Source organism: Neophocaena asiaeorientalis, unplaced genomic scaffold (assembly GCF_003031525.2).
Source record: "Neophocaena asiaeorientalis asiaeorientalis breed wild unplaced genomic scaffold, Neophocaena_asiaeorientalis_V1.1 scaffold556, whole genome shotgun sequence".
Taxonomy (NCBI): Eukaryota; Metazoa; Chordata; class Mammalia; order Artiodactyla; family Phocoenidae; genus Neophocaena; species Neophocaena asiaeorientalis.
In genome coordinates this window covers 1,392,317-1,407,113 of record NW_020171832.1, presented here as the reverse complement: position 1 = coordinate 1,407,113, position 14,797 = coordinate 1,392,317, and the positions used below count along the sequence as shown (strand labels likewise).

Here is a 14,797-nt window from a genome sequence, read left to right as displayed (position 1 = left end):
TACAGAGTATGAACTTAGCTTAACCCTTATGATAATCATTTTCCTTTGTTTTCTTCAGTTAAATAACGATTTCATTCCTTTACTACATAATAAGTCAAATTTATACAACTATGGCAGAGGATGAGAATGGCTTATATTTCCAACCAAGAGAAGTCACTATTCCTTTTTGTAAAACTGAAGTATAGTTGATTTAAAATATTATATTATATTAGTTTCAGAATGGGAGAAAATATTTGCAAACGATGCAACTGACAAGAGATTAATCTGGAAAATATACAAACAGCTCATGCAGCTCAGTATCAAAAAAACAAACACCTCAATCAAAAAAGGGACAGAAGCACTGTGGAAAACGGTATGGAGGTTTCTCTGAAAACTAAAAGTACAATTACCACGTGATCCAGCAATCCCACTCCAGACAAAACTATAATTCAAAAAGATACATGGACCCTTATGTTCATAGAAGCACTATTCACAATAGCCAAGACATGGAAACAACCTAAATGTCCATTGACAGATGAAAGGATAAAGAAGATGTGGTACATATATACAGTGAAATACTACTCAGGCATAAAAAAGAATGAAATAATGCCATTTGCAGCAACATGGATGCAACTAGAGATTATCATACTAAGTGAAGAAAGTCAGAAAGAGAAAGACAAATACCATATGATATCACTCATAAAATATGACACATATGAAACTATCTATGAAACAGAAACAGAATCAGGAACACAGAGAACAGACTGGTGGTTGCCAAGGGGGATGGGGGTGGGAGAGGGTTGGACTGGGAGTTTGGGATTAGCAGATGCAAACTGGAATATACAGAATAAACAAAAATGTTTTACTGTATAGCACAGGGAACTATATTCAATATCCTCTGATAAACCATAATGGAAAATATGAAAAAAAGTGTATATATATATATTATATATATATATATATATATATATAACTGAGTCACTTTGCTGTACAAAGGTAATTAACACAACACTGTAATTCAACTATAAATCAATAAAAAATATATTTTAAAAAAATGGGCAGAAGATCTAAACAGACATTTCTCCAAAGAAGACATACAGATAGCCAAAAAGCACATTAAAAGATGTTCAACATCACTAATTATTAGAGAAATGCAAATCAAAACTACAATGAGGTATCACCTCACACCGGTCAGAATGGCCATCATCAAAAAATCTACAGACAATAAATGCTGGAGAGGGTGTGGAGAAAAGGAAACCCTCCTACACTGTTGCTGAAAATGTAAATTGGTACAATCATTATGGAGAACAGCATGGAGGTTCCTTAAAAAACTAAAAATAGAGCTACCATATGATTCAGTTATACATATACATATATCTATTCTTTTTCAGATTCTTTTCCCTTATAGGTTATTACAGAGTATTGAGTAGAGTTCTCTATGCTATACAGTAGGTCCTTGTAGATTATCTATTTTATATATAGTAGTGCATGTGTGTTAATCTCAACCTCCTAATTTATCCCTCCCCCCTACCTTTGCCCTTTTGTAACCATAAGTTTATTTTCTATGTCTGTGAGTCTGTTTCTGTTTTGTCAATAAGTTCATTTTTTTAGATTCCACACATAAGTGATATAAGATATTTGTCTTTCTCTGACTTCACTTAGTATGATAATCTCTAGGTCCACCCATGTTGCTGCAAATGGCATTATTTTGTTCTTTTTTATGGCTGAGTAATATTTTATTATATATATACCACATCTTCTTTATCCATTCCTCTGTTGATGGACATTTAGGTTGCTTCCATGTCTTGGCTACTGTAAATAGTGCTGCTATGAACATTGAGGTGTATGTATCTTTTCAAATTATAGTTTTCTCTGGATATATGTCCAGGAGTGGGATTGCTGGATCATATGGTAGCTCTATTTTTGTTTTTTTTAAGGAACCTCCATACTATTTTATCCAGAGATAAACTTATGCACCTATGGTCACCTAATCTATGACAAAGGAGGCAGAATATACAATGGAGGAAAAACAGTCTCTTCAATAAGTGGTACTGGGAAAACTGGACAGCTACATGTAAAAGAATGAAATTGGAACACTCCCTAACACCATACACAAAAATAAACTCAAAATGGATTAAAGATCTAAACATAAGCCTGGGATACTATAAAACTCTTAGAGGAAAACATAGGCAGAACACTCTCTGACATAAATTGCCTTAAGCTATTTTTTGATCCACCTCCTAGAGTAATGAAAATAAAAGCAAAAATAAACAAATGGGACCTAATTAAACTTAAAAGCTTTTGCACAGCAAAGGAAACCATAAACAAAATGAAAAAAGGCACAGAATGGGAGAAAATATTTGCAAATGAATCGACCGACAAGGGATCAATCTCCAAAATATATGAGGAGCTCATGCAGCTCAATATCAGAAAAACAACCCAATCAAAAATTGGGCAGAAGATCTAAACAGAAGATTGGGCAGAAGATCTAAATGTCTTATTGTATAGCACAGGGAACTATATTCAATATCCTCTGATAAACCATAATGGAAAATATGAAAAAGAGTGTATATATATATATATATATATCCTGTTCCACTGTTCTATATTTCTGTTCCAATACCATATTGTTTTGATTACTGTAGCTTTGTAGTATAGTCTGAAGTCAGGGAGCCCGATTTCTCCAGCTCCGTTTTTCTTTCTCAAAATTGCTTTGGCTATTCAGGGTCTTTTGCATTTCCATACAAGTTGTAAACATTTTTGTTCTAATTCTGTGAAATGAATCACTTTGCAGTACACCTGAAACTAACACAACATTGTGAATCAACTGTACTCCAAGATAAAATAAAAATTAAAAATAAATTGCTTATTCTTATAATATAGAGCCTATTAATTTAGTTGCTGTCAGTAAGAATCAGAATTTAGAACTCTTATTCTTTCTGTTTGTCTCAAGATTTTTTCATGTAGTAATAGCTTTTTTAAAGAGTAGAGATCCCCAGGAAGATAAGGAGTTAAAATGAATGACTTCAAGATTCTCAAGATATTATGGCCAGTCACACAATGTATTTGTGCAAGGTCATGAGAGTCCCCTAGGTTTGTAGACCTGCTCCTTCTGCAGGTCAGAGGTCAGTGTCAGCCAGGAGAGTACACTCCTACAACAGTTCAGAGCCAACTGGGACAACCCCTTCCCAGGAGTGTGAACGCAACTTATGAAGGTGGTAGGCAGGTCAGAGAGCCAGAAAAAGATTTTGATGTATTATTTTGATGTCCATTTAGAAGATGAGGATAAAGAAACAGGTCTAGAGTGGCAGAGCCAGGCTTTGACCTAGGCTCCAAAGCCTGTGTGTTTGATGACTGCTACCCAGTATGTCATCTGACCTACTCTGGGTATTCCAGGCTACCCTCAGCTCTCTTTCCTCTGAATTCACATTTTCTTAAGTCAATTCCACATGACATAACAATTTGTCAAGTTTGTTATTATTTGTTGCCAGTGTGATAAGTGTGTCTCTCCAGCTAGATGAACTCCCCAAAAGACATAAATCTGAGAGGTCATATAAAATACCATGCTTGAGAGCAAGGATGGCCCATATAATTTTCCTCCTCTAAATTAATCACTAGATTAATTACTTTATCTAGCACAACCCCATTTTCCTAATCAGTAAAACATTAGAAATGATAGTTTCAACCCCATCCCCATGGCTATAGGAATAAAATGAAATTCTATAAGTATAAAGTCCTTAGCATAGTGCTGGTGCTAGTAAGGGTTCAACAAGTGTTTCATATTTAAAAGCTGATTTTAGCTCAGGTATAAAAAAATAATAGTACAATGTCAGAAAAATAGCAAAAGGTAATGTTTCTTCAGAGCTGTTAAGCATACACTTTTTTTTTTTTTTTTTTTTTTGCGGTATGCAGGCCTCTCACTGTTGTGGCCTCTCCTGTTGTGCAGCACAGGTTCCAGACGCACAGGCCCAGCAGCCATGGCTCACGGGCCCAGCCGCTCTGCGGCATGTGAGATCTTCCTGGATCGGGGCACAAACCCGTGTCCCCTGCATCGGCAGGCAGACTCTCAACCACTGCGCCACCAGGGAAGCCCAAGCATACACTTTTAAATGTTATTAGAGCAACCATTCTTCATATACATTAAGAAAAAACAAAAAAAATACTGTCCAAAATGAATGTAAGTCTGGGTTTGTTCATCTGTACATACATGTGGGTTTATATATGACAATGTACATTCATGCTTTAAAGTCCCCCACTGCTGCAATGACAGAAGAACTAACAAAGAGAAAAATCATAATCTTGGTCGAAATAAAATAAAGATCACTGCAGATCATAAATGTAGTTGAGCTCCACATTCACAGTGGGCAAAGGTGGCCAAGAATTTATATCTTTTAGTACAATAGAAACTAAAAGTGCTCCACATGCTGTGGGAGATTAGAGCTGGTCTCTCAACATGAAACCAAGGTGGTGAAGAAAGCTGGAATGGGATCATTGCTTATAATAGGAAACATTAAAAAAAAAAAAAACTATTGTGAGGAAGATTCAAAATTTAATATCAAAAGAGGTAAGAATAAGAAGACAAACAAAGTGCTGGTTTGCTTGGTGACTGAATGGGTAATATCTTCAACATCTCTAGTGGCAGAGAACTCTCAATCAATGTAAAGTCTGGTTAGGAACCTGGGGCACAGGTGGGCTGTGTGTATATGTGTGGGTGCCATGGGGGTGGGGGTGCTTAGTGTTCAAGTAGAAGCAATCCCAAAACCACTAGATAAGAAGGTTAAATACAGAAAGAAGGAGGATGGAAGGGGAAAAACCATTCCACTCAAAACTGAATATTCAACCCAAAATTCTAAAACCCATGTGGAAAAACTAATGCTAAGATGGAGTGCTAAAAACATCAACACATGGAAAGGAAACTCACTCTTTCACTTTGAAATAAGTATGTTTAGATGCTCAAAGATATAAAGAAATAGCTCCATAAAAAGAACAAGAAACTAAGAAGCCAAACAGTAAAATAAGAACAGGTGTCTACGAAAAAAAATAAAAATAAAAATTTTGTAAATCAAGTATATAGTCATTGAAATTAAAAGAATAGCTGGGATAAACTCTAGACCAGATGTAGTCAAAGAGATAATTAATGAATTGGAAATTAATACTGTAAACATATAGTACCCAGAATCAGCAGAGACATAAAGAAAACATTAGGGCTTCCTTGGTGGCGCAGTGGTTGAGAGTCCACCTGCCGATGCAGGGGACACGGGTTCTTGCCCCAGTCTGGGAAGATCCCACATGCCGCGGAGTGGCTGGGCCCGTGAGCCATGGCCGCTAAGCCTGTGCGTCCGGAGCCTGTGCTCCGCAACGGGAGAGGCCACACCAGTGAGAGGCCCACGTACCGAAAAAAAAGAAAACATTAAAGAATTAAGAGATATAGAAAATAAACTAAGATTCTAACCTAAATCTAATAGTACTTCCAGAAAAAGAAGACTGATGAAATGGCATAAAAACATATTTAAAGAACAAAACTGTTGAGAATTTTCTAGAATGAAAGAAAACATGAGTTCTCCAGTAGGAAGTGAATATGGAGTGCTAAGAAAAATAAACCTACTTCTAGTCATTTAATAGTGAAGTCACAGAACAGCTAGAATAGAAAGGAAAGACATTACCAACAAGAAATAGTTGTAGAAAACAAACTTATGGTTACCAAGGGGGAAAGAGGGAGGGATAAATTGGGAGATTGGGATTGATATAGACACACTACTATATACAAAACAGATAACTAGTAAGAACCTACTGTATAGCACAGGGAACTCTACTCAATACTCTGTGATGACCTATATGGGAAAAGAATCTAAAAAAGAGTGGATATATGTATATGTATAGCTGATTCACCTTGCTATACAGCAGAAACTGATACAACACTGTAAATCAACTACACTCCAATAAAAATTAATTTAAAAAAACAACAGGGATAGTTGAGTTCTCGGCAATAATTCTCAGAAGATAATAACTTTGAAATATAAGGGAAATATGTACATACACATATCAATAATACATACAGTACATTAGACCTTAAATGTTCATTACCTTAACTCTCTGGCAGGGCAGGGAGGAAGAAATTGTATCACATACTAGAAAGCAACTGGAATCTTCAGCTCACCTTCCACTCCTCACGCCTTGTCACCAGGATGCAACAGCATGCCCGGCACGTGGGTGTTTACCGAGGAACAGGACCTCACAACATCATGAGGTAACTCATCCTTTCCATGAGTGCTGACAAGTCTTAAACCAACAAGATTCATAATCGTCCTTAAAATGGCTCAAATCATAAAATGAATAACTTAGGAAAGAAGGTTAATCTAAGGTAATAGGGAGGGAGGAAACAAAGTATTTAGTATGAGACATGCAGAGTGAATAATGGTTTTAGGGTACTAACATAACACAAAAAGTGGTTACATGTTACTCTACTAGGGCTTGTTTAAACTTGTTGGAAGGCTTGGTGTTCACGGGATGAGCTTCATGTAGGAGACAGACAGCTTGATATTTCTGCCTAAGAAGCTGGCTGAACCCAGATTCAGAGAGTGCAAGGAGAAAGATACTGAATAGCTCAGCAGAAGAGCCAAAAAATCAGTGAGGTTGAACCAGGGGGGTGGAAAGTCTGTAAGGCACACTGACATTAGAGGACCCCATAAAAATGAATAATGATGAGCTGGCCCCACTGAATCAAATCTGTTAGATTACTGTGCTGTGGTTGAAAGGAAGCTGTCCCCGGAGTCTTTGAGCTGTGTGATTCTTGGATCATTGAACACACCGGCTTTACCTATGGCTTATTACAGTATGAGCCAGATTTTCTCTATGGCTGAAGCCTCAGATTAATGAGGTAGAAGCGTAAAGGATTCAATTAATTCAAAAGAAAGCATTTCTTAAAAGAGCAAAAGGTTTCAGTGTGGTTTGAATCCCTTAGCTTGATGGTAGACTAGGAGGAGTAAGAAGGCCAGCATGAGGGTCTTGCCTCCCTCTCTGTTCTAACGTCCGGGTAAAGCTGGGCGAGCCACAGATCCTGCTTCTGACCTCTGCATCTGTTGTTCCTTCTGCCTGGAACAACCCCCCACCCCACCCCACCCCAGATATGAGCATGGCTAACCTCGCCTCTTTCCGGTCTTTGCTCAGGTGTTACCTTCTCTGTGAGACCTTTCCTGGCCATCCCATCTAAAACGTCAACAGACCCTTTACACACACACTTTCTACACGTCTTCCCTCCCTTTTTCCCTTTAGCACTTACCACTGCCTAGTACACTACACGTTACTTATTGTCTATCCTCCCTTCTCCCACCAATGTAGAGACTCCACGAAGGCAAAGATTTTTGTCTGTTTTGTTTACTGATATATGCCCCAACACCTACAGCATGTTGGTGCATCTCCAACAGGAGTTCCTCCATAAAAATCTTTTGAATGTGCCAATGAATCTTGCATAAGCCCCATGACAGCTAGCATTCCAGTGTTCGCGAATGCTAAGCTGAAAATCTTTATTTATTGCAATAATTATTGCAATATCTATAACTTATAAATCTAACCACATTCTGTTAACTTAAAACTGAGGTTAAGAACTTCCTCTAAGGTAATTATTGGTTTCATACAAACTATGTACAGTACATCCGCCTTTGCAGAAATATGATCAGACACTCGATTTAGATCAGACAATTTACATTCAACACTCAGATAAGGCATCTGAGCCCTCTGCTGACAACAGAACTAGAAATTGACTGATTACGGGATAACACTTTGGCTTTCTAAACACAGCACTGCCTTTTCTCAGAAGAGCTCAAAAATAGACAAAAAAGATTTGAAAAAGATGAGTAAAAACCTTATATATTTCCACTAGAATGTTGATTTCTTTATATATTTTCTCTCCTAAAGTCTAACAAAGAGACACCTGTAAAATGTTACAGGTAAGGTGCTCTCCACTTTCACTTAGGCCCAAATCAAAGAATCCAAATGAAAGATCATGGCTATCTTTATGGAATCACATTCTAAACTCTCGACCTATATGGGTTCCTAGACATCAACCAAGAGACTTTGAAGACTGAGAGGAACCCAGTTGGATATTTTCACAGGTGAATTTATTGGTTTGTTTCCATAAAACTATACCTAATTCTCTTTTAAAATTGTAGATATTTAACTTAGAAAGTTAGGAGGCTCACTGATATCAGAAGAAATTTTATATTACTGGGTGGATTTAGAAACTAGAATAACTTGGGTTTTACTCAGAGCAACAAATGACTATTGTGACAGTATCAATAGCTAAATTTCCGCCACTCATTTTCACTAAAAACTACATTCGCTAAACACATAACTTAGTCAAGACTCTCTGCTCCTTGCTTCTAAATGATAGACTACTCTGAGGCTGGCAACCAAGAGTTTTGGGAAACAAGAGGCAAAGATATTGAAATTCAGAGACAAAAATCTGGCTTATAAAATAAAGCTTAAAGAAAGAATGAAATTACCTATAATATCAAGTAATTAATTATAAAAATAGCAATTAGCTGGAAGAGCAAAAAAGAAACAAAAATATTAACTGTATTTTCACTTATGTAAATCTCTTGAGATTAATTTTCTGTAACCACAGCCCTATTAGTGGTATTTAATTGAACTAATAAAAACTATTAAAAGGCAATGGATTAATACAGACGGTAATTTTTCCTTTTCACTTCAAGGCTGAGTCTTCTCCACTTCGTCCCTTCTAAAATGCATCAAAGCCAAGAAAGAACTATCTACTGAGACTTCAGCTGTCATTAAGCCCTTGCCCTCTTTGAAAATAATACCAGCTCTCTTTAATACCTCTAGGAAGCCATCACAGTTACTATTATTTCAAAGAGAGTAGACTTTTTTTTAATGATGTAGTAATTGAATTCAGGGCAATAATGTAAATTAGCAGATTTTATACAATATTTCTCTTTTTTTAGAGGGTAGAATAATTGTCCAGACATCTAGAGGAATACTACTTTTCTGTAGAAATGAAATTGTAAACCTTATAACAAATTAACATGAGCAGGTGCTACTCTCAGATTGTCATATGTTCCTGGAAATCATGTGAGTTATAGAAGGTGGGGGAAGTCAAGAAGTCCTAGTCCCCCATAGTGATGGGGGGTGGGGGAGGTCTTTAAGCCTTACATTTCTCCCAGGTTTGCATTTCCATTGGATTACCTGGCTAAATGGTGCTTTTCTACAAAGGCAACTCCTTGATCTAGGACAGAGGTCTGAAGCACCATGCAGGTGGCAAACTATTCTATGCCATTTTATCTGAAATGTGGCAGATTTAAGATTTAGCCAAGAGATCCATGTCTGGAAGAGCTTGGAAATCTTCTGGTCCAAGGTACATTCTCTTAGGGAGGGGATGAGCATTCTAGAGAAGCATACACACTTGCAGCTGGGTTCTGCGAGCCAGCCTTGACAGGCAGCATGGTGGGGCTTAAAGCCCATTTATGTCATCAGACAGCGACATTTCCAACCGCAATTTGAGTTTTGACCAAGCTGTAATAGGAGGGAATTTGTCCCTGGAGAGAGGGTCAGATGGGTTAATCACTAACATTCCTTCCAACTCTAGGACACAAGAATCTTTGACTCACTCACTCAATAAACATTTGGGGGGGCTTCCCTGGTGGCGCACTGGCTGAGAGTCCACCTGCCGATGCAGGGGACATGGGTTCGTGCCCCGGTCCGGGAAGATCCCACATGCCGCGGAGCGGCTGGGCCTGTGAGCCATGGCTGCTGAGCCTGCGCTCCGCAACGGGAGAGGCCACAACAGTGAGAGGCCCGCATATCGCAAAAAAATTTTAAAAATAACAAAAACAAAATAAACATTTGGGAGTCTTTGTGCCAGCACACAAAGTAATTTTCAATAAATATCTTTTTAACACTACAGCCACCATATCTGTGAAGATTCCAAAACAGCAGCAATTTTTACTGTAGCACACAGAGGGTAAAAATGATGGCCAAGCCTGTAACTTACATAATGGAGCTTGAACTTGCACTCATCTTCAATTTCGTCTGCACTGTCTTCATCGGAAACTTCCCCTTCCTCTGCATCATCTCCAAGGTGATAAGGTAACTTCTTGCCCTGAAATGAAACAAAACAGTCGATTTAAAGATGAAAGTTCAGCCAGATAGGGGGATGGGAATTAAGAGGTACAAACTACTATGTATAAAGTAAGCTACAAGGATATATTGTACAGCACAGGGAAATACAGCAATTATTTTATAATAACTTTAAGTTGAGTCTAATCTACAAAAATATTGAATTACTATGTTATACACCTGAAACTAATATTAGTCAACTATACTTCAGTTAAAAAATAAAATAGGAAATGAAAAATGAAAATTCACAATAGCCAAAAGGTGGAAATAACCCAGTGTCTACCAACAGGCGAATGGATAAACAAAATGTGGTATACACATACACTAAAATGTTATTCAGCTTTTAAAAGTAAGGAAATTCTGACTCATGTTACAACATAGATGAACCTTGAGGACATTAGGCTAAAGGAAATAAGCCCGTCACAAACGACGACTCTTGTATGATTCCACTTATACAAGGTACTCAGAGTAGCCAAATTCATAGAGACAGGAAGTAAAACAGTGGTATCCAGGGGCTGGAGGAAGCGGCTGGTGGGGAAGATGGGAGCTGTTGAATGAGTATGGAGTTTTGGTTTTGCAAGAAAAGAGTTCTGTACGTGGCAATGCAAATGTACCTGACACAGCTGAACTGTACACTTAAAAATGGTTAAGATGGTAGGTAAGTTTTATGTATGTTGTATTTTACCACAATTAAAAATAATTTTTAAAAATTGAAAAATGAAAATAGACTGTCATACTGAGTGAAGTAAGTCAGACAGAGAAAGAGAAATACTGTATGATATCAATGCGGAATCTAAAAAGAAACGATACAAATGAACTTATATAAAACAGAAACATCTCATAAACTTAGAGAACAAACTTATGGTTATGGGGATCGGGGAGCAGGGGAAGAGACAGTTAGGGAGTGTCAGATTGACGTGTACACACTAATACATTTAAAATGGATAAGCAACAAGGACCTACTGCATAGCACAGGGAACTCTGCTCATATTATGCAACAACCTAAATGGGAAAAGAATTTGAAAAAGAATAGATACATGTATATGTATAAATGAATCACTCTGCTGTACACCTGAAACTATCACAACATTGTTAATCAACTATTCTCCAGTATAAAGTAAAAAGGTTTTTTTTTTAAAAAAAGAAAAATGAAAATAAGATTTGTTATCTCCTTGCCAATCATTACTTCAGACTGACTTGAAGGCAGATCGCTTGAATTAGGGGCAAAGCAAAGGGAGAAGAGACTTTCAAGAAAAGGCAGTTTTATGACTTCCAATTAAATACAGTTAATTAGGGATACTATATTTACAAGTAAAAATCAGACCAGGCTTCTGTTCGAGAATATATGACTCGTCATAAACAGGCATCACCCCATCCCATGTCCTTAGAGCAGCTTGTTCTCCTGAGCAGGTTAAACGCGCCCTTCTCTCCTGCTGGTTGTGTCCTCTGCACTGACCAGACCTGCTTTTATGGACAATGCAATGACACTCCTGCCCAGCCAGAACATGCCCCTCACAACCACTCACCAACACACTTTAGGAATCAGGGGCTTTTGGACAACAAGGGGGAATTCTTATAACAAAATGGTAGAAAACCCAAGTTATAGAATTATATGCACATTATGATCTCAATGATATATAAAAATTCAGGGAAAAAAATCTGGCAAGAAATATGGTCAATTATTAGGAGTATGAATCTCTGGGTAACAGCATTATGGGTGATAGTTATTTTCTCCTTTTCTACATTTCCCAATTTATATTCAGAAAAAGTAAAAGTAAATAAAAAGCAGAAGAAGGAGGCATGGCCCAGGAGCCTGATAAGGGCTTCCAGGACGGCTAATCATCTGTATCAGTAAAAGCATCTTACTTGTAAGCAGAAAGGAATATTAATAGGAAATTGAATCACTCCCAGAATCTTGGGGAGCAGAGAGGGCAGAACCAGACTCTGTGGCTAAGGGACCAAGGTCACTGTGGTAGACGGCCTCTAAAATACCCACAACGGTTCCTACCTCTTGGTATTCATGTACTTCTATAATCCCTTCCCCTTGAGTGTGGGCTGGACCTAGTGACCCCATTGAATGAATGGAATACAGCAAAAGCATAAAGATGGGGGAAATTCTTTAAACGTGGAAGGATGTTCATGTGCTTGGCAGCCAAATATAATGATAAATTTCTAAATATCATCCCAGACTACTACCCAGGCTGATCTTCTCTAAACTAGAGCTCCAGTGACTTCTATTATATATTCCTGCTCTTCACACCATGACTGGCCCACCTTCAGCACTCTGGATCTTCCCCTCATCCACTTCTCCTCCCTCCACAGGGCCACCAGCACAGTCAGATTTTCAGAGAACTCTCCCTCCCAGTTTCCTGTATCTTCCCTGATACCCAAAGCTCTTGACCTAAAGGGCTTGGCAAAGAGATAAATTTAAAGCTGGTTAAATCATTTATGTAATGAAAACAAAATCTATATTAAGAATCCAAACTCTTAGAATTTGAATACTTAAATATTTTCTTCAACTTACAAAAGGATTGTTATGGGTTTAAAAAGGTGGTATTTAATTTGCCTTCATACCCCTATGTAATATACTTCTTATATGTATGTGCTATCTGCAAAGTGAAAACTACATTCTTTTCCACAGGAATATATATAGCTATAGATATATAAATATGGCAATAAGCTTCAAATCCCCTTTACTTAAATGTGGCAGGCAGTAGGTGGGGAAGCAAGGAGAGAAAGTTGCCACCTAGAGTATTCACAAGGTGCCCTCATTTTCAGTCCTTTCAAAATCCCATTAAAAGATATCAGGTGGCTTCCCTGGTGGCGCAGTGGTTGAGAGTCCGCCTGCCGATGCAGGGGACATGGGTTCGTGCCCCGGGTCCGGGAAGATCCCACATGCCACGGGGTGGCTAGGCCTGTGAGCTATGGCCGCTGAGCCTGCGCGTCCGGAGCCTGTGCTCCGCAACAGGTAAAAAAAAAAAAAAAAAAAAAAAAAAAAAAGATATCAGGGCCATATCTTCTGCCAGCTTTTTCCACATTCATGGTCTTTGAAAGATACCTTATACAGGCAGATAGGAAGAAAAGCAACACCACAGAACACTGTTTCTTAACGCCTCTTATGAAGAGTGTTACGCCTGAGGAAAATTATAGAATAAACTTAGGTAGAATTTTATGAACTTAACAGTGGTCCAGTGTAAACAAAGAATGATCTAGGAGTCCCCTTCTGATCTACATACTATTTCATGTGGGAGTCACACTCAAGAATTAGATTAATTTCTCCATGGTACATGGAAATATTTCTAGAGACTGGAACCATAGCCATCTCTTAGCTTTTAGCTGCATGGACAGCAGTAACTGCTCTATGACACATCTGTAAAAGTAAAATGCTTGGACCAGATAAGTTTTCTTTCGGTAATGAGCCTATGGAAAATTACTAAGTTCGTTATTATTTTTGTTCAAAAGCAAATTTTTGTTTAATTTTTAGGAGATACATACACACACAGTTGGCCCTCCGTACCCAAGGGTTGGTTGAATCCGCAGATGTGAAGAGCCAACTGTACTACGCCATTTCATATGAGGGGCTTGAGCATTGTGGATTTGGAACCAATCCTGTGGGTACTGAGGGACTAGTATATATATCTCTGTGTGTGTGTGTGTGTGTGTGTGTGTGTGTGTGTATATACACACAAGGTTGGAAAGTTTGTGTTACAGTTATAATAATAAACAACTTGCCCATCTCCAAAGTGGTAAGTAGCCATTCAAATGCTGCCTTTTGGATCACAGATTGCTCCGATGCTAAAGGAACTTAGGAAAATCAGTTCCCTTTTTGTTGTTTCAAATGGGAGTGTGTTGGTCCAGAGATCTAAGAAATCTCCTTAAAGTTTGGAGAAGGTTACTACCAGCAAATGGACTGCAGCTGCTTTGAAACACCCACAGCCCACATTGCTGCCACTCCTTCCAACGAGTGGCTCAGGTCTTCTGGCTTCAATTCATCCTGGTGCCCATTAGCCCTAGGGCATTCTATGCCCAATGATCCAAAGCCCAGTTATGCACAAGGGATTCAATGAGTTCATATCAAATATTCCTTAAGTTCCACTGTCCAAATGAGAAGTATTTCAATCAGATGGACTCATTCTGCATTTAACCTTCTGACGCTTGGCTAAAGACCATTTGGGAACATGGAAACATTTACAAGGCTATAAAGCTGACACTGAGCTTTCTAACCTAGCAATCAGTTTTCACCACAAGAGACTGCATTAGCAAGACTTCAGGAAAATTGACCTTAACATTATTTCTCGCATTATATAATTGGAGCTTTTATTCAAAATGCTTTCACACGTACAAATGCCCAATGACACCCCTTTGATGGATTCAGCCTATAACTCTCATTTAACTGATAGGAAAACAGGTTTTGACCCATTCTAAAGATGAATACTTTACATCTTTCCCATGTGCTGTCCTCTCTTAAAGCCCCAGTTAAAGTCTTGCTATGAAATTACACAATCTGACTTTCCTGTGCCTCCTCTGTGATATTTGGTTTTTGTACACACCCTTTTTAAGTAAAATATAACCCCGTTTGATCATTAATACTCTACTGCTTTTCCTTAGGTTTTTAGTCTCAAAACAATACAACTATCCAAGATGCTTTTAGTCCAAATACACAAAATTAACTGGAATTAAATAAAAT

The 14,797-nt window shown here is 38.1% G+C and overlaps 1 protein-coding gene across 1 annotated transcript in view; it reads right to left on the bottom strand.

Annotated features, from left to right (window-relative positions):
- PLCH1 (phospholipase C eta 1) overlaps nt 1-14,797 on the bottom strand; it is a 224,402-nt gene that overhangs the window by 45,494 nt on the left and 164,111 nt on the right. Inside the window, exon 11 of the mRNA XM_024741299.1 lies at nt 9,986-10,093. Coding sequence (XP_024597067.1) covers nt 9,986-10,093 — 108 coding nt within the window. The remainder of the gene's footprint in view (nt 1-9,985; nt 10,094-14,797) is intronic.